Source organism: Rhamphochromis longiceps, linkage group LG7 (genome assembly GCF_057381845.1).
Source record: "Rhamphochromis longiceps isolate RC_006_pf linkage group LG7, R_longiceps_female_GT1.1, whole genome shotgun sequence".
Lineage (NCBI taxonomy): Eukaryota > Metazoa > Chordata > Actinopteri > Cichliformes > Cichlidae > Rhamphochromis > Rhamphochromis longiceps.
This window is the reverse complement of record NC_140563.1, coordinates 38,451,106-38,468,781: the sequence shown is the minus strand read 5'-3', so window position 1 is coordinate 38,468,781 and position 17,676 is coordinate 38,451,106. Positions and strand designations below refer to the sequence as shown.

General features: G+C 37.5%; 1 protein-coding gene across 1 annotated transcript; it reads right to left on the bottom strand.

Moving 5' to 3' along the window:
* Positions 1–1,086: 1,086 nt before the first annotated feature.
* LOC146665814 (phospholipid-transporting ATPase ID-like) lies at positions 1,087–16,135 on the bottom strand. Its single transcript, XM_085411219.1, has 27 exons — positions 16,081–16,135; positions 15,781–15,839; positions 15,334–15,447; positions 14,024–14,122; positions 13,862–13,923; positions 13,679–13,751; positions 13,511–13,581; positions 13,343–13,425; positions 10,534–10,692; positions 9,973–10,061; positions 9,629–9,822; positions 9,299–9,507; positions 9,163–9,206; positions 8,872–9,037; positions 8,484–8,672; positions 8,240–8,355; positions 7,965–8,129; positions 7,108–7,219; positions 6,719–6,824; positions 4,816–4,966; positions 4,365–4,548; positions 4,018–4,241; positions 3,739–3,822; positions 3,368–3,613; positions 1,789–1,927; positions 1,520–1,650; positions 1,087–1,335 (listed from the first exon to the last, which is right to left on the bottom strand). The coding sequence occupies exons 1-27, from the start codon at positions 16,133–16,135 to the stop codon at positions 1,087–1,089; spliced, it is 3,573 nt and encodes a 1,190-aa protein (XP_085267345.1).
* Between the last annotated feature and the right edge of the window lie 1,541 nt (positions 16,136–17,676).

The following is a 17,676-nucleotide window of genomic DNA, read 5'->3' as shown; positions in this document are numbered from 1 at the left end:
ATTTTTAATTTTAATTTTTAGGATATAACCCTTTTAAAAATATGCCTCAGATCACCTGTGCAAAGACTTATGTTTCTAAAGTGAAACAGTGAAAAATTACAGCCCTGTCAATACATGAATATCCAGATGTTGTACAAAAATGTCCAATTTTGGCACACAATTGGACACCGTACCAGTTGAATTTTTTAGGTATTAAAGAGCAGAAATTAATAAATTTTATTAACAGGCCTAAAAATGCTTTCTTTTAAATATATTTTTGAAGAATTAACCACACATTTACATGGTAATGGCCCTTTTCTGCGGTGCGCATGAAGCATTTAATTGGTCTCTGGCCCTTTAAACTCCAAGGGGCTGTAACTTTGGTTTCTTTTGGTCAATTTGCATGATTGACACCTCTTTTTAATCGTTTTAGCCAATAGAATCAAAGTAACGATGCCACATTCACATGACTTCAACCAATCAGAAGTTGCAATGCCAAAACCCACGTGGGCCCAAATTTGCTGCATGTGGTGTCTGTCCAGTCACGTGTCTATAGGTGGGTCTAAAATGGCGGTTGTTGACGGAAAACGGCTCTGATGCGGCTAGGTAGGTGTGGTAACTTCTGATAATCACGTGGCTACCGGCTACCAGCGAAAATAATGGAGGAAATCGGGATGGTAAGCCAATCTGTGTCTTAGTGCATTTTCGCCGCTATGTGTTTTTGTGGTCTTCTTTTGCGGCTCATTCAGTGAATTTTGGTCTGATTGTCCACACATATCTGGACTTATATTTCTCACCCCGTGTTATAACCGATTAAACGTGATCTCTTTTTTGCCCCGGTACCGGGGGCGTGGGGCTTACGTGGTTAAACCTGTTTAAATTTTAGGTTTTTTTTTTTTTATTTTTTTTTTTTTTTATTTTTTATAACGACTCAGCATTTTATATAAAAACTTATTCACACATTGTAAGACACCATTAGTTTTTATGCTGACTCTGGAAACCACCATATATTTTAAATTTACCCTGTTTTGTTTGTCTTCAGTGTCAGGTTGGCTCGAAAATTATGAAGTTATGTCGTCTTTCAGTATCTGTGTACTGTGTACCAGGCTAAGGACTCTGTGGCTCCTCAGCAATAGTGCGGTAGTGCTGTGGCTGATTTTGAAATATGGAAGAGTCTGTCTGGGTGAACAGAGCTGTCATCTTTAGGGGGCGTTTTATCAGGAATTTTCTAGATGTTACCAGATCACCGTAGCCCTGGGAGTGAGAGAAGGCGTAGCCTGATCGAGTACTACGCCTTCTCAGTAGACGACGAGGTGCAGGTGCAGTCAACTCCTCTGTACGCATCTTATACCTCACCTAGAAAAAAGAAACATGGGCTTGTTTTGTTTGGTTTTTTTATGCAAACTTTTTTTTACTATGGATACATTGATTCAAACTCAGTTAAATTACATGCTACTTTATAGTGCACAAGGTGCATAGAAGACAAGAAAGTCTTAGATGCTTTATGTGTTCAGTTTAGTTTTTTCTTTTCTTTTTTTACCTTGTCATTAATGGTAGGACAAAGCTGTATAAAAATGAAGCGGAAAGCTACAACAGGCAGGATACAGAGGAGGAACGTCAGGAATATGGTGAGCCACACATTAGGCTGGTTCAAAGTGTTTCTTGCTGCGCCTAAAATCCAAAAAGGACACAATCACATGAGTCACATACTCAGGTCTTCTTTAAAGTACCAAAATTTTAGAATAGAAAAAAACTTCAAAAAGTTAACATTAAAGTGGCCTCTATACTAAATGCAGTAAATGTACTTACCAAATAAGGGGAAAGAAGACGGGAAGACATAAAACATGCCATTGCTGTACATGGTGACTGAGATGGCAAAGTAGCCTATCGTGCTTAACCACACAAAAAAATGGTTCACTGCTGTCCAGTAATAGGTGTCAAGAGACAGCTGAAAAGTGGAAGATTATTGTTATTATTATTATTACTACTACTACTACTACTACTGTAGTAGTACTGTACTATTACTAATTTATTGTTAGTGTCCTGGTGCACAATTAAAATGACTGGCTGAGATGGAATGGAAGTCTATCTGTTACAACAGACTAATATACTGCATAAGTATGGGGCGCCGTTTGTAAAGTGAAACATGCTGAAATTAACGGCAACATTTTTCCACATTTAGCTCAAAACCTTACAAAAACATGTTTTTTCGAGTAATTTTTTACAACATTTAGTAAAATATTTGTAACTTTTCATCAAATGTTAAATATTAAATGTAAATGTTAAATATTAAATCTAAATATTATATTTAAATCTGAATGTTAAATGTTAAATCTAAATGTTACAGAAAACTAAATATTTAGGCTACCATGCAAATTTATTGTACGGATCAACGGAAATACCAAAATAAAAGCTTCCCGAAAACCTCCGGTCCAAAATTGTGTCTGCTCTCCCACTCACTTCTCCCCGCCATGTGCTGCTTCACTTCTTGCCTACGACCATGTCCAGCGATTTTGCTGGACATTAGACCACAAAACAATGCGCATTTTATATTTCTCATTGTTTTTTCCATACTTTAGTTACTGTGTCGAAGTTTGGGGGAATACATATGAGAATACTATAAAACCTATAAACTTATTACAGAAGAAAGTGATACGGATGATTCATAACGTTAAATATAGAGAACATACAAATACATTATTTATAAAGTCAAAATTATTAAAATTAGGAGATTTAGTGAAACTACGGACACTATTAATTATGTTTAAGGCTAAAAGTAATATTTTGCCTTCTAAGTTACAAAGAGTATTTTTAACGTGTTCGGGGGGAGAAGACAGCAGAAGGAAATTTTATTTTAAGCATCGGCTAGCTAGGACAACACAAAGATTAATGAGTCCAACGGTTAGGGGTATACAACTGTGGAAGTCTCTTCATTAAAATTTAAAGAGTTGTATAAATTTACATTGTTTTAAAAAGTGCTACATGTCTAAAACAATAACTCAATATGAAGAATGTGAATGAAATTGGAGTTAATTGAATAAGGATCCATTATTTTTTGTTTCATTTATTTTATTTACTTATCTTTTCTCCTTGTTACTATGTGGAGTGGTATATTCTGATTTTAAATTGTTGTTTGGTTTGAGTTAGGACTGGAAATAAGTGTTAATGTTAGTTTGTTCCTTGACTTTTGGTGACCACTTGCAATATAAGTTGGACTGTAGATAGGGGGCAGGGTTTAATAAGAATAAATTCTTCTGCCTGCTCCTTTTCACACGTGGTTGCAGTGCTTTACTGACAGAAAGTGTAGTTGGTTTGTTTGAAAGAACTAACTGTGGAAAATGTTGACCAAGTGTGAAATAAATAAATAAATGAAATGAAATGTTCTCACCTGTGTGTGCACCACAATAAGCAGACAGGTCTGTAGCAGGAAAGCAAAAGATGGATGGCTCACAATGTCTTTTCCATCATTTCTGACTGCATCATTCATGGAAGCCCATGGGATAAAGAAGATGATTAAGGAGCAATAGCAGCCATGAATCAGATAGCTCACAAAAGCTTTCTTATTGAAGTATTGGTTCTTCTGGCCTGGAGCGTAGAGCTGAGGATGGTATAAACTCCAACGGTCATTTACATCCTGCACAAAACAAGTTTTAGTGAAAGAGATGAGAAAGCTCAGTGGACACAGAGACCTGACTATGAGACGATAATCTGGTTTATGTAAGTCAACCAAAAACTGATAGTTAATTGTAATCTACATACCTGGTCAAACAGACACATGCCAAGGACTGGAAGAGCTGTGTAAACCATATTGTAGAAGGTGATGAACCAGTCCTCATAAACAGTCTGTGAACAACCACAATGAACATTTAAGTACAACATAAAGAAAAGGTGAATGTGAATCAAGTTATTTGTTTCATTTGTCCTGCATCATTTGAAACTTTTTTGCATTTCTCTCATTGAGATTGATAAACACTTTATGTCCCATTACAAAAGCTACTTAAATTACATTATAGTATAGTTACAATACATATATCTCACCTGTGCAGAAAAACCACAAAAGAAGGCGTACCAGAATTGGACAAGCGTAAAAGTGAAGTTCTTGTAAAAGAAATATCCAAGGAACTTGCACATGCGGATGTAGGACCAGCGGCCATGCACCAGCAGGAGGCGCTGAAGGTAACGGAACTGGGCAAAGGAATAGTCGCTGGACAGCACTGCCTGCATGCCTTCCTGCCCACTGATACCTACACCAATATGAGCAACTGGCAGGCAGAAAAGGAAGCAAATAAAATACACAATAAAATACACAATATCAGCTATATATTTCCCAGCTGGATAGTTGTAATGAAAATACAGCTCTGTATATTGGTGACTTCACAGGTTACCCTTTATCATGCTGACATCATTGGCTCCATCCCCAATAGCAAGAGTGACAGCCTGCTTGTATTTCTTGACCAGCTGAACCACTTGGGCCTTCTGCAAAGGAGTGACCCTGCAGCAAATCACTGTCTGACACATGCATGCTGTCCTCAGCAGCTCCAACCTCAAGTTCTTCTCCAGTGCAAAAGCCTGATGATGAAGGAAAGAATTGATGGAGTTAGGTCATCTGTCAAGATTCTGTAGTGCAACCTTAAAACCTCAAGAGAATTCCATTCATTTCTACATTCATCTCTAAGTTTAAAAAATATAAGAGAATCAGGCTTTAAAAAAACAATATGTACTTTCTGATCACACAGTGTGACCTCTACTGTTGAAGCTACATAAACAAAATAAACTAAACTAAACAGGTCAACTTGCAAAGGTTTTTCAGTGGTTGCTGAAAACAAGCCTTCTTACCAGACTGTGCCCATTTATTATTAGTCCATAATCTCCATCCACCTTCTCATCCTGCACAGTCTCTGTCTTTTTAAGCCAAAACAGGCCTTCTCGAGATTTAATCACAGTTGGCTCCTCTGCTGCTTCAGGACACATTTTTCTTCGTGCATTCCTGAAAATATGACAGAGAACATGACCTGATTTGTTATTTGTTATTATTTTGGGGTTTTTTTCCTCTATTCAAGTATCTACACTGGTGAACATGGCTGTGGCTTGACTGTATGTTAATAATCCATCCACCATTAATTTTCTGCCACAGTCTAAGTGGACAAGACCTCCGTCGCCAACAGAGATGGGCAGTAACGCGTTACTTGTAACGAGTAAAGTAAGGGATTACTATTGCAAAAACGGTAATTAGATTACAGTTACTTTCCCATAGGAACGCTGCGTTACTGCGTTACTAAAACCGTGATTTTTTTTGCGAGAATGTCCCATGAGAGTGACGTAAGCGAGTGCGACGTTCGTGACAACAGCTGTGTGCAGATCAACAATGGATAATATATCGAGTGCGGGAGAGAGTATGAGCGTGCAGCGTTTAAAGTGTGGAAGTACTGACCTTACTTTGAGTTTGATTCCATAAAAAGTGACAAAAACATTAGTGTCCGTTGTGCGTGGGACGAAAACTTCTTTTTACAGCAAAGAAAAACCCCTAAACTTCCAAGCAAGCACCGAGTGCGCTACGACGTAATGGGAAACTCACAGAGAAACTCGCGGATTCTTCAACTGACCACTGCGGCACACCTGCACCAGGGTAAACCTCCGTCTACCCCTACTCCTGCTTTACAGGTGAAAATAAAGCAAAAGGACCGCTGAGTCTTTGATGTTATTTATTTTTTGCTGTGTTATACTTGCATCTATTTGAAAGACTGAGTGTAAACACAAAAACTATTTTATTTTATGTGCTGGAATGTTCAGAAAATAGGTTTAAATATTAAACAAATTTCTTCCAGTCAGAGAATGTTGCATATAATTAAATTTTTGCTTGATGCATAAAGTTAAAAGGTTAAAACTAATAAAACAAGTTTTAAAAAGAGACTTTTCCATTTGATTACATTTTGTATGATGGATTATGTAGAAAAAGTAGAATTGGGCTGAAAGATCTATCGCTTTATCACCTATTCAGATTGTAAATCGTGTTGTTAAAAAGTAACTAAGTAATTAATTACTTTTGAAAATAAGTAATCAGTAAAGTAACAGGATTACTTTTTTGGGGAAGTAATCAGTAATTAGTTACTGATTACCTTTTTGAAGTAACTTGACCAACACTGCTGGCTAATAAAGGGGACACTGAGGCATTCCTCTGCCAACTGAGATAAGTTAGTTTTCCAACATGTTCTGCATCTGCTCCAAGGCATGCTAGATTTAGACATCCTAAGATGTCTGAATCAGGTCAACTGGCTTGTTTTGATGCGACTGAGAAGTGGCTCCACTCTCTATCCCTCCTCATGCTATCTCTAAGGTAATGCGTAAAAAATGACATGTCCGGCTAATACAGCGGTAGTCAAATACCACTTAGGAAGACATTAGCTTGTGAGGTTACAGGTTACAATTAATCATACAAATGCTTGGGAACATTAAAATGTCAGATTAATGATTTTTATAGATTTTTTTCTTGTGTTAGAATTAGCTTATGGCTATGATAAACTGGCTAGTTTAATATTAGTTTTTCATTTACAGTAGGTTTTTCATTCAGTTGTGGTAGAATTAGCTTGAGATAGCAAGTTATGAAATCTGGCAGCAACAGTTGTTAATTTGTCTTATATGTTTATTGAAGTTCATAGTGACAAATTATCTCACTGATTCATACGCTGAAACAGCTTCCGATTGGCAGAATACAATCATCATCTGGTTTTAACTGACTCACTGTAGCTCCTCTTTGACACCTTCAGCAGTGTTGGCTGAGACAACAAAGACGTCCTTCATCTCCTCTCTTAGCATGTTACAGGAATAGCCAATGTTCTCTGCTGTCTCTGTTGAAGAAAAAAAAAAGAATAATTCTCAATCACCTAGGTGCTAGAAATCTTTAAAGTCAATCTTGCAGCAAACCAAAGCTGGAACGACTCTCAGAGCATTTGTCGATATGTATATTAGATCTATGACTTGAAACCATGGAAACCCATCAACCAAAACTGTTGATGCTCTGAGATTGTGTGTAGATTAATGAGAGCAGGAACATAAGAATGTATTATACATCATAATGCAGTCTTTATCCACTTTGAAATGTATAGTTTAAAAAGAAAAAGTTCCACCGACCTTGCTTATCTCCAGTTAACACCCATATTTTGATGTCCGCTTTAGCCAGTTGCTCAATGGTCTCTGGCACACCGTCTTGCAACTTGTCCTCTACAGCTGTCGCTCCCAACAGCTAAAGCCACACATGCAGCTATGATTTAAACTGATGTTAAATAAAGCAAAGCAATGAAGCCATCCTATACCTTTATCACAAATTATGCTGGTTTCACTGTAACATTAGTGTACAATATAAACCAGGGGTGTCAAATATAAAGGCCTGGGTGCCAGAACTGGCCTGGCATAGACTCTAACCTGACCTGCTGGACAGCTTTGGAAAATGTAAAGAATGGAATTAATTTTGGACTTTCACTTGTATTTTCATAGGTTTTTGCAGCTTTTCCTACTGATAAAGACCTCCCCCATGGCCATATGCATACTACACCAAGTAAATAAATTAATAGGTAAACAATTAAATGTTAGAACAATTCCTCTGAATTAACAAAACCTTTCTATTTTATAATTACAGGACAGTCTGGTTAATGAACTTTTCTGTAACTTTACATATTTACTTCTTACAATTTAAGCCCAAAGAGTCATGCTGATAAATTCTTTCATTTAATACAGAAGCATTTCTCATCATATTAGAAAATCTGAGACGCACTGTTGAAATTGCACTTCGTTTTCTTATTGGAAGATATCTCAGGGATTAAATGTGTAGTAAAACACTGACAGAGGACAATCTGAATTTCACATGAAATTAGGCTATATTGTGGGCCATAATGTAAAATGAGTTTCATATCCCCGGTATAAAGTATAACTACCAATAGATAATCAAGCAGCAAATTCGTATTGACAAAGTTTTCAGCACATGTACTAACCATCATATCTTTCTCTATCTCTTCATAAAGTTCATCAAGTTTTTCTTCACGTCCCTCCATGGCAACACTGGCCTCATGGTGGCGCTGTTTCCAATCTATCATGTAGTCCTCATTTAAGTCTTTGTAGGCCAGAGCAAGTGTACGGAGGCCATCACCTGCATACTCCTGTTTTTGTTTTGATAATTGAAAGAAGTTAAATGTTAAATTACATTAATTATATTAAAATTTCATTGACTTTAGCTTCAAGCTACTTTTATATGCTTTGGATCACTCACATTGAGGTGGTTAGTGGTTACTTCCATCAGTTTGTTACAGGAGGGGTGCAGTCTTTCAAAGATCATGGTGTCTGCACCTTTGCAGTATAGAGTCAGCTTCCCCTCTGGGCTGCGCACTGGAAGTGACAGGGAAAGTTAGAAAGTTTGACGTAATGCATGCAGAAATGAGAAATGTATTCTGAATATATGAAGTGTGGTCACTGAAGATAACGACACAAAAAAACCTATCACTACTTCCTCTCACCTATCACTGACATTCTCTTCCTCATATTATTAAAGTCCAGAATGGCCAGAAGTTCATAGATGACTTGTTTGCCCATCTCTACTACTGTGATGGTTTCTGGTGTGCGTGATAGGAACACAAATCCAAAGTTTCTTGCAGCAGTCACCAGAGCGCCTTCATCAGGTGACTGAGCCTGATAATTGAGCTCTCCTACCAGGTAAAACAGAGATGACAATTTAATTGGCATATAAGGGTAAAAATTTGAACATTTGCATGGTGGAGCACATTTCCATGTACCTGTATGTCTTTTATTGCACTGAATTTGGAGTTTTTAGATAGACTCCAAGAATATTTCGAAATTCTCCTGAAATGTAAATGAAATGAAGATGTCTTTTAGGGGACCCCTCACCCTCTTTCTTTTCCTCAGGCATAACAGTGTGACACAGGGATAACAAGCGGAAGAACTCCTGAGTCTCAGGGTTTCCACTTCTCACCATCTCCACCAGACTGTGGTCATGAAAGCTGAACTTTGGATCAGCCAGATTGTTCCAGGAGAAGTCCACTCTCTCTGTCCTCTGCAAGAAAAGCCAAAACAACAAAGTTGGATCAATACTTTCTTTAAATAATCATGCATTTTCCTCTCACCTCTGTAATTTAAACAAAGTTCACAAACAATGCAATGGATGTATTTTCCTCTCACCTCTGTAATTTCCACTCTTTGTCCAGAGAAATCATAGAGGTCCCCTGAATATATGATAAATGTACTGTAAAATCAGTTGTTCACCCAATGTGTTTCCATTTGCCTCACTAATTTTTACACAAGCAAAGCTGCTCACCGTAAGCTTTTCCATTAATGGAGCACTTGTTGAAAGTCATGATGTTCTGTGTCAGAGTGCCAGTCTTGTCACTGAAGATGTATTTAATCTGGCCTAGCTCCTCACTGAGTGTGGTGGTTCTTGCCTGAGCTGGAGTATCATTCTTAGGATAGTACATCTTCCTGTCCCAGTTTATGAAGAAGCTGTTTCCCAGACGAATGAACTCCACGCTAACAATGTAGCACAAATTGGTAAAATTTCAAAATGTGATACATATTAGCACAAGTCTCAAGTGTTCAAACCAACTTTGGTTGTTTTTTGGTTTAATCATTTTTCTGTGCTGAAACTTACCTGACATAAAGTGAACTGGGTACCACTGTGTTAAGGACAATGACATAAGACCAGAAGATGAGGAATGATGAGAGAGGAGCATCAATGCCCGGTTCACGAGGAAGAAACATAGTGAACACAGAGCCCTCATTTGTTTCCCAGATTGCATTGCCAATGGTCAAAATGGAGCACATAGATGCCAGGAAACCAAAGATCTGATGGAATGAAAACATCAGACTTCTTGATTATTCAAACAATATTACTCTTGTCACTCAGGTGAAAAACAAATCACTGTCTTTAAGTTCTATATCTATAAGCTGAGACTTTGTGTGACTTTCTTTGTATTTGTGCTTGTGTAAACTCACACATAACACCAGGATATTCGTCAGGTGATCAATGCTTGTCCGTTTGAATATTGACTTCCCGCTGTTCTGCATCAGTTTAGTGTCAGGACCTGGAAAGGATTATTAGTGTCAGATTTTCTTCTGCACACCTTCGCTGCATCTCCTTCCTGCTCTAGTCTCTTATGTACAACTTCAAACATTATTATCAGAGAAAACAATAAAAACTAGACCAAAAAAAATCACTCAAGTTGTACACAGATTCAGTGTGATGTTGAGACACTGACAGTGATGCAGATACAGTTTTCAGTATGTTTCCAGACTGGTTAGCCTTAGAAGGAGAATGGCCTAAATGAAACACCACAAATATGTCATTACTGTGATATTGTTGTTTTAAGAACTTCACACTCTAGAATCTGTGGCAGATTATCTTCTGTATACCTTTGCAGATGTAACCACATCCCCTTCCTGCTCTAGTCTCTTATGTACAACTTCATACATCAGTATCAGAGTAAACAATAAAGGCTAGACCAAAAAAACATCACTCAAACTGCAAATTGTACACAGTTGCAGTGCACAGAGTACCTCCAAAGATGACCAGACCGAAGCACCACTCAGTGTTCCTGAGAGTACAGCCTCTGAGCAGCACTTTGTCGTTGTCCAAGGCATATCTTTCTCCGTTCAAAGTCAGAGTCCCTTTGAACTTGTCTAGACGGTTATTGGGAGGTTCACATCGCATTTCACCTGAGAAACAGAAATCAGTGTCAGCAAATAATTCTAAACAGTTCACAGGATAGTTAGAGGACAGCTCGAAGCAGTCTGTGTAGTCTCCTCCGACCTCTGGTATCAACAAGGGATTTTCGCCTACAGAACGGCTGCTCACTGGATATCTTCTGTGGACCATTCTCTGGAAACCTTACAGATGTGGGTTAATCCCAGCAGGTCATCATTTTCTGAAATACTCAGACTAGCCAATCTGGCGCCAACAACAATGGAACATTCCAAATTCTTTAAATCAACTTTCTGGCACATTTTATACTCAGTTTGAATTCAAACAGGTCACTTTAATAATGTCCACATGCCAAAATGAAGTGGATTGCTGTCATCTGATTGACTGGTTAGATGTCTGTATTAATTAGCAGGTGAACAGATGGACCTAACAAAGCAAACAAATAAACAATTAAATAAAACCCAAGATCCCATTGTTACATTAGTAGAAAAAGTCGTGCATGAGGAAATACAATCACTCAGTACAAACTTAAACAGTTCAAAGGTGAAATACTGCTCTATTGATTGATTGATTGATTGTTAATTTATTTCAAACATGTAAACAATATACAGGTACATTTAGTAAAGAAAATAAGAGAGAAAAAAATACTATACAAAAGTCAATACATTTCAATATTGCTACCGTTCTGATTCATTTACGTGTTGAAAGGGAGTGGGAAGAAGAACACACTTATTTAATCCCACCCCTTTGCCATAAATTATCAGTTAATATTTAGTCAGCTTCCTTACTGATATAATCTATAATAAAAATAGTGAACAGATTGCTGATATAATATATACTATAATATGACATGATTTTTTTTAAATAGAGACATTCACTTAATTTCAATATTTTCCCTTTCTTTATAGTTCGAGAAGATCATATTTTTATAACTCTTTTTGAACTGTTTTATGTTTGGACATTGCTTTAATTCCATATTCACACTGTTCCACAGTTTCACTCAATGAACAGAAACACAAAAGCTTTATCTTGTAGTACGTACCTTCCCTGTTTTGAAGTTACAAAAACCCCTTAAATTATAACTTCCTTCATTCAAAAAAAAAAACATACTCTGAATATTACCTGGCAGTTCTTTTTTTTTTTTTGCTTTGAATAGAATTTGTGCTGTTTTGAATTTCACTAGATCGGCAATTTTCAATATTTCAGACTGCAAAAATAGTGAGTTTGTATGTTCCCTATAACCTGCATTGTGGATGATTTGAATTCCTTTTTTTTTGTTTTTGAAGAGTAAAAAGTGAATGTAATGTGGTTTTATAGTTGTTGCCCCAGACCTCTGCACAATAGCTTAAGTATGGTGAAACCAGTGAACAGTATAGAATATGAAGTGATGTTCTGTCTAACACCTGCTTTGCCTTGTTTAGTACGGCAATGCTTTGTGATACTTTGGAATGAATATATCTTACGTGAGCTCTCCAGTTAAGTTTTTCATCTATTATTACCCCCAGAAATGTATTTTCACTGACTCTTTCAATATCAGCACCATTTATTTGAATCTTAGCATTTGTATCTAAACTACTATTTCCAAATAACATCAGTTTAGATTTATTCAAATTTAACGATAATTTGTTTTTATCAAGCCAGAACTTCACTTTACTTATTTCATTAGTCATATTCTCCAATAAATTCTGCAGATCATCACCAGAGCAAAAAATGTTTGTATCATCAGCAAAGAGAACCATTTTTAATACTTTGGACACTTTACAGATGTCGTTAATGTACAAGTTGAAGAATTTTGGACCCAAAACTGACCCTTGGGGTACACCACAAGCAATGTCCATACATAAGGAGCAACCACCATTTAATTTCACAAACTGCTTCCTGTCACCTAAATAACTCCGGACCCAATCTAAAACTACCCCTCAGACACAATAACGTTCCAGTTTTCTTATTAATATATCATCATCTATTGTGTCAAATGCCTTTGTCAAGTCTATGAATAACCCAGCCACATATGGCTTTTTGTCTATGGAATTTGTGATGTATTCTATTGAATCTAATAATGCCAATGATGTTGATCTGCTTGATCTGAATCCGTACTGACTCTCAGTGAATCGTTTATGTTTATCTATACATTTTCCCAGTCGGTTGTTAAACAGTTTTTCAAGAATGAGAATTGAGGTAGTAAAGAGACAGGCCTGTAGTTTGTGAAATGGTGTTTGTTTCCAGATTTGTATAGAGGTATAACTTTTGCTATTTTCATTCTGTCTGGAAATTGACCAGTTTGAAATGATAAATTACAGATGTATGTAAACGGTTTTATAATAGCCTCAATTACTCCTTTAACCACTATCATATCGATATCATTACAATCCAAAGATTTCTGATTTTACATTTGTTGACAATCTCAAAAACTTAATTTCATCAACGGCTGTGAGAAACATAGAATATGGATTTCTGTCTATCAGTGTATCCAGAATTATGTTTTTTCATTTATGCATTTATTCATTATTTATTTTGGTACTTGCATTAATTCTTAACTCAGCCAAGGCCTATCAACCTAAAAAAAATCTTTGTTAGTTTTGGTCCCCTCTGACATTTCCCAATGACAGAACCAGGTTTCACTTTTGAAAATCAGACTGTGTGTTGTTTCATTGAGATTCTCACCATTAAAGGCAGCGAGTGCCTCAATGTTGTCTCCCAGCTCTCCAGTTACAGTCAGAGCCTGTTTCACCTTCAGATTGGTTTCTCTGGGGGAGACCAAGGAAAATCCAAGACAATGTCAGACATTAGTTGTCAACCTAGCATACAAACAACACAGTACAGCACACTTACCCATCTAGTTCAGCTGTTTCCACATAAACTAAATTAAGGGGCTCACTGCTAGACAGCAACAGAAGGTCTGCCTAAGAAATAAAAGCACTGAGTTTAGTTTGGAACTTACTTTTGAAATGAATTTCTTTCACTTGCTTCAAATCTTTACTATAGCCTCCCCAAACTTACTGTGACAAACTCATTATTCTCCAGTTTGACTATGTTCCCGACCTGAACATTCATCCATTTTTCATTTTTGAGTCTGTCAGGGAAGGGAACAAAGGCATACAACACAGAAATGAATCCAAAACAGCATAATTCTTCATACAAAAGGTATTCTTTTCTTTTTCATTTGGGTTTCCAAAGACTTACTGGCCATCCATGAGGACGTCCACCTTCCGGTTATTGACTTTTCTGTCACATTTGTGTCTGTTCTGCTCAGTTGACACAAGAAAAAGATACTGTTTGCTTCCAAATCTGATATTAGTTTCTTATTTTTGGTTTTCTCTTTTGTTATTACCGATTTCAACTTACTATGTCATCAATGGCATCTTTGACTGCTGTTATAGAAAGCACTACTATTAAGGCGAAACCTGTAGTAATCCATGAGAGAGAGGAGATTTGTGGGATCAACTGTCAACACACACACACACACAAAGATTAACACACTCTTTCAGTGCATAGATAATATCTTTTCTTCTTCTTCTGCCTAGCAGTTCATATCCCCCGATGCAGGGTCTGCTGTTTTTCATGCTTTCCTCCACTTCTTCCTATCCAGGGCATCTTTTGGTGTAACATTCGCAGCCTTCATATTGTCTTTGATTCGGTCCATCCAGCGTTTTTTTGGTCTTCTTCGTGGCCTAATTGTTGGGCTGTCTTTGCGATGGAGTTCTTATCGCTACGGGCAACATGGCTGTACCATCGGAGCCTCGCCTCTCGCATCTTGTCTGTGATCGGTGTCACTCCCCATCATTTCCTAACGTCTTTGTTCCTCGCTCGGTCTAGTCGTGTGAGACCCAGAGGCCATGTCAGCATCTTCATCTCCATGGTGTGAAGGGCTTGTTTGTGCTTGGTCGTAGCTGGCCAGCACTCTGACCCATAGAGTGCCACTGGGCGCACGATCGACTTATAAACTTTCGCCTTAAGATAGATTGGCATTCTCTTGTTGCACAAGACTTATCTGACCTGGCACCACTTCATCCACGCTGTGTTGACACAGAGTCTGGCGTCTGGTAGAGTTTCGCAGTCCGAGGTGACAAGGGACCCAAGGTACTTGAATTGGGCAACTTTAGTCAGCGGCTCGCCGTTGATAGTGATGGTACTGTTGGTCTGGGGGCCGCGTTCAAGGTACTCAGTCTTCTTGATGTTCAGGCACATGCCGTTGTCAGAGAGCCAATCTTTCCATGCTTGTGTTCAGGTTTGCAGGGCTAGGCAGTTTTTTGTTTCTGATAGACATACATCATCTGCATACAGTAGGCTCCATGGATGTGGTGATTGCAGACCAGCTGTCGCGGTGTCCATACAGAGGGTGAACAGCATAGATAATATCTTTTAAGATTCTTAAAAGTGAAAAACTTAACAGTTGCTTCATTTTATTTATGTATGTCATGTATGTTCACACTTAATAACATTTGGAAAAAGCATTTTAAAAAAATCGATTTATAAAAAAGCAAAAGAAAGTGCAAGTCCTTTCACATTTTAAGTCAAATGAAGTTTGAAAAAGGTATGGTTGAATATAGAGAATGAACTCTGAATGCGGTTTTTGCATTGACATAACTATCTGCAGCATAAAATAACTATTTTTAAGCATGCAATTATTCTGACAAGAATGGCAACATGTCTACCTGAAGGATGACCAGGAAGAGGAAGTAGGCATTAGCGAGCCTCTTGAACTGCTCAAAAAGATTAAGTGGCAGGAAGGTGAAGATGTTGTATTTGGAGGTCTTGATGGCATTGTTCTGAAGTTAAAGAAATCGACAGAGGAAAGTTACATGACTGATGTCAGTTTAACAAAAATCACTGTGATTTAATATTTAAATGTTTGTAATAAAGTTTTTTAATGTTTAATTTATATTTGGCAGACATACTAACAAAAAATCTTAAGATTTCTAGGATTGCACTATTAATTTCCTAAAATTTCCTATTTACTCAAAAATGGTCTTTGTGACACTTGACTTTCATTGTGACAGAGTAATCAAATCCAAACAAGCAAAGCATTGAGCTGAGGGTGTGTCCAAAGCTTCTCTTGTCATCTGCTGAATAGGCATGATAACATTTGTCTATATACTTACAGCATAGCGGAAAGATAGGTTGAAAGTGCTGTCATTAGCCCGCAAGCATCTCTCCTTCTCTGTGAGAGAGTAAAGCAGTCAGAGCAGGAGAGAGTTTATGCTACTGTATGTTACAGCAGTACTGAGGAAAGAAACTCAAATTAAATTTATGGAAACATTTCAGAGCTGTTAGTCCAGCAGCATTTTGAAATGTTCACTGCTTGCCACAAAAATAAATAAATAAAACTAAAACTGAGACAGCCATACAGTAACTGAACAATGCAGTAAACTAGAGCAAAGTTTACGTGCATCTAATCTCACCTTCCTTATTTCCGTGTCCACACAAATGGCAAAAGTATGACAGCACAGTTCCCATCTTTAACTCAGGTTCTCCATGTTTTATAACCTGGAAAAACACACATTTCAGTCCTAATTAGTGAGTCATTTCTTTATTGGTATTATATGTCGATATAATAATAGAGTGCATTTATATAGCGCTTTTCGAGACCCTCAAAGCACTTTATATTTCCACTATTCACTCACTCTCACTGTTGGAGGCAAACCACAGTTGTAGCCACAGCTGCCCTGGGGCAAACTCACAGAAGCAAGGCTGCCATATCACGCCATTGGCCCCTCTGGCCATCACCAGGAGGTGAAGTGTCTTGCCAAGGACACAACAACCAAGACAGACAGAGCTGGGGATCGAACCGGCAACCTTCCGGTTACAAGATGAGCTTCCCAAGCCCCTGAACCACGGTCACCCAATGGATATAAAAACCAAAAGGGGAAACTGTGGCAAAAGCGAGAGGGAACCAGTTGCTATAATATTTAAGGATTAATAGTGAAAAGGTGGAGCTGTTTAAGATGTACAGCACACCTCGTAAATTGGATATGAGGGAAAGACAGATGCAAAACATCCCAAAAATAATAAATCTGAGGTTTCACAACACTCAAAATATCTCTCCATCAATCTATAGATAGATAGCCATACTTGTCAAAATTTCCACTCCTCCCCATTTTATCAGTTCTCCAAAGCTATAAAGATATAGTGCAACTCCCTTTCAACTCTTTGTACTATAGTTAAATTTAAGAGGTAACAATCCCTAACTACACAGATAGAGATAAAGATTCATCCTTGACCATTTGACTTGTTCAGTAATCAGCCCATAATAATATGCAGGTATTGTATTTTTCAGGAATTGTTGTGGATAAATGTTTTTCAGTGAGACATAAAAAATATGAATTGATCACAGGGCAATACCTAATTGTGCTACCTAATTTGTTAAGAAGAAAAAACAAATTTATCCATGAGCCATGAAAAAATCAAGAAGCCCTCTTTTGGCAGGTTTCATTTGATCCTTCTTCTTCCACTTGCAAAAATATTAAATAGGTCTGAATTACTGTAAACCTAAAGTGATTTAAATGGTTCTTGATAAGAACTAATAAAATGCAGCATTTTCTAATAGTTTTTTAAAGTCTGAAAGCGAATGAAAATCAACCACATACCTCAAACAAAAATATGATTTCTTTTGTCTTCTGGGTCCTGCTTGCAAGCAGACACAGGTGCTTGAATTTTAAGATTTCAACCCTCCTTTTACTTCCGTCTTTGAAAAAATAAATCCAGGTTTTTGTCTCTTCAGTGCATGGAAGGCCAGTTTAATCCTAAAAAGAGAAAGGAGGATCAACTGAGTCTTCTAGCAGGATAAAAGTCAACAGGAACAACAGGTGAGATGTTGTAGTTGCACCTACAGTAGAAGTTTTGGGCACATGAAACTAACTGCTAAGAGGTTATGTAAACCGTTCAGTGTTCGTTGGACTTGAGCAGGTGCAGGACGGGAAAGGCACTAAAACAATAGTAAAGCCGAAGTGCTCCAGCCAATCAGAGGGAATCTTATCACATGAAGGTATATAAAATCT

Excerpts from the sequence above, each read along its gene's own strand:
- LOC146665814 (XM_085411219.1), bottom strand. The coding sequence starts at position 16,135 with ATGGGAACTGTGCTGTCATACTTTTGCCATTTGTGTGGACACGGAAAT. Across the intron at positions 15,840-16,080 it reads TGGACACGGAAATAAGGAAG|AGAAGGAGAGATGCTTGCGG; the intron begins GTGAGATTAGAT and ends ACTCTCTCACAG. Across the intron at positions 9,207-9,298 it reads CATTAATGGAAAAGCTTACG|GGGACCTCTATGATTTCTCT; the intron begins GTGAGCAGCTTT and ends TCATATATTCAG.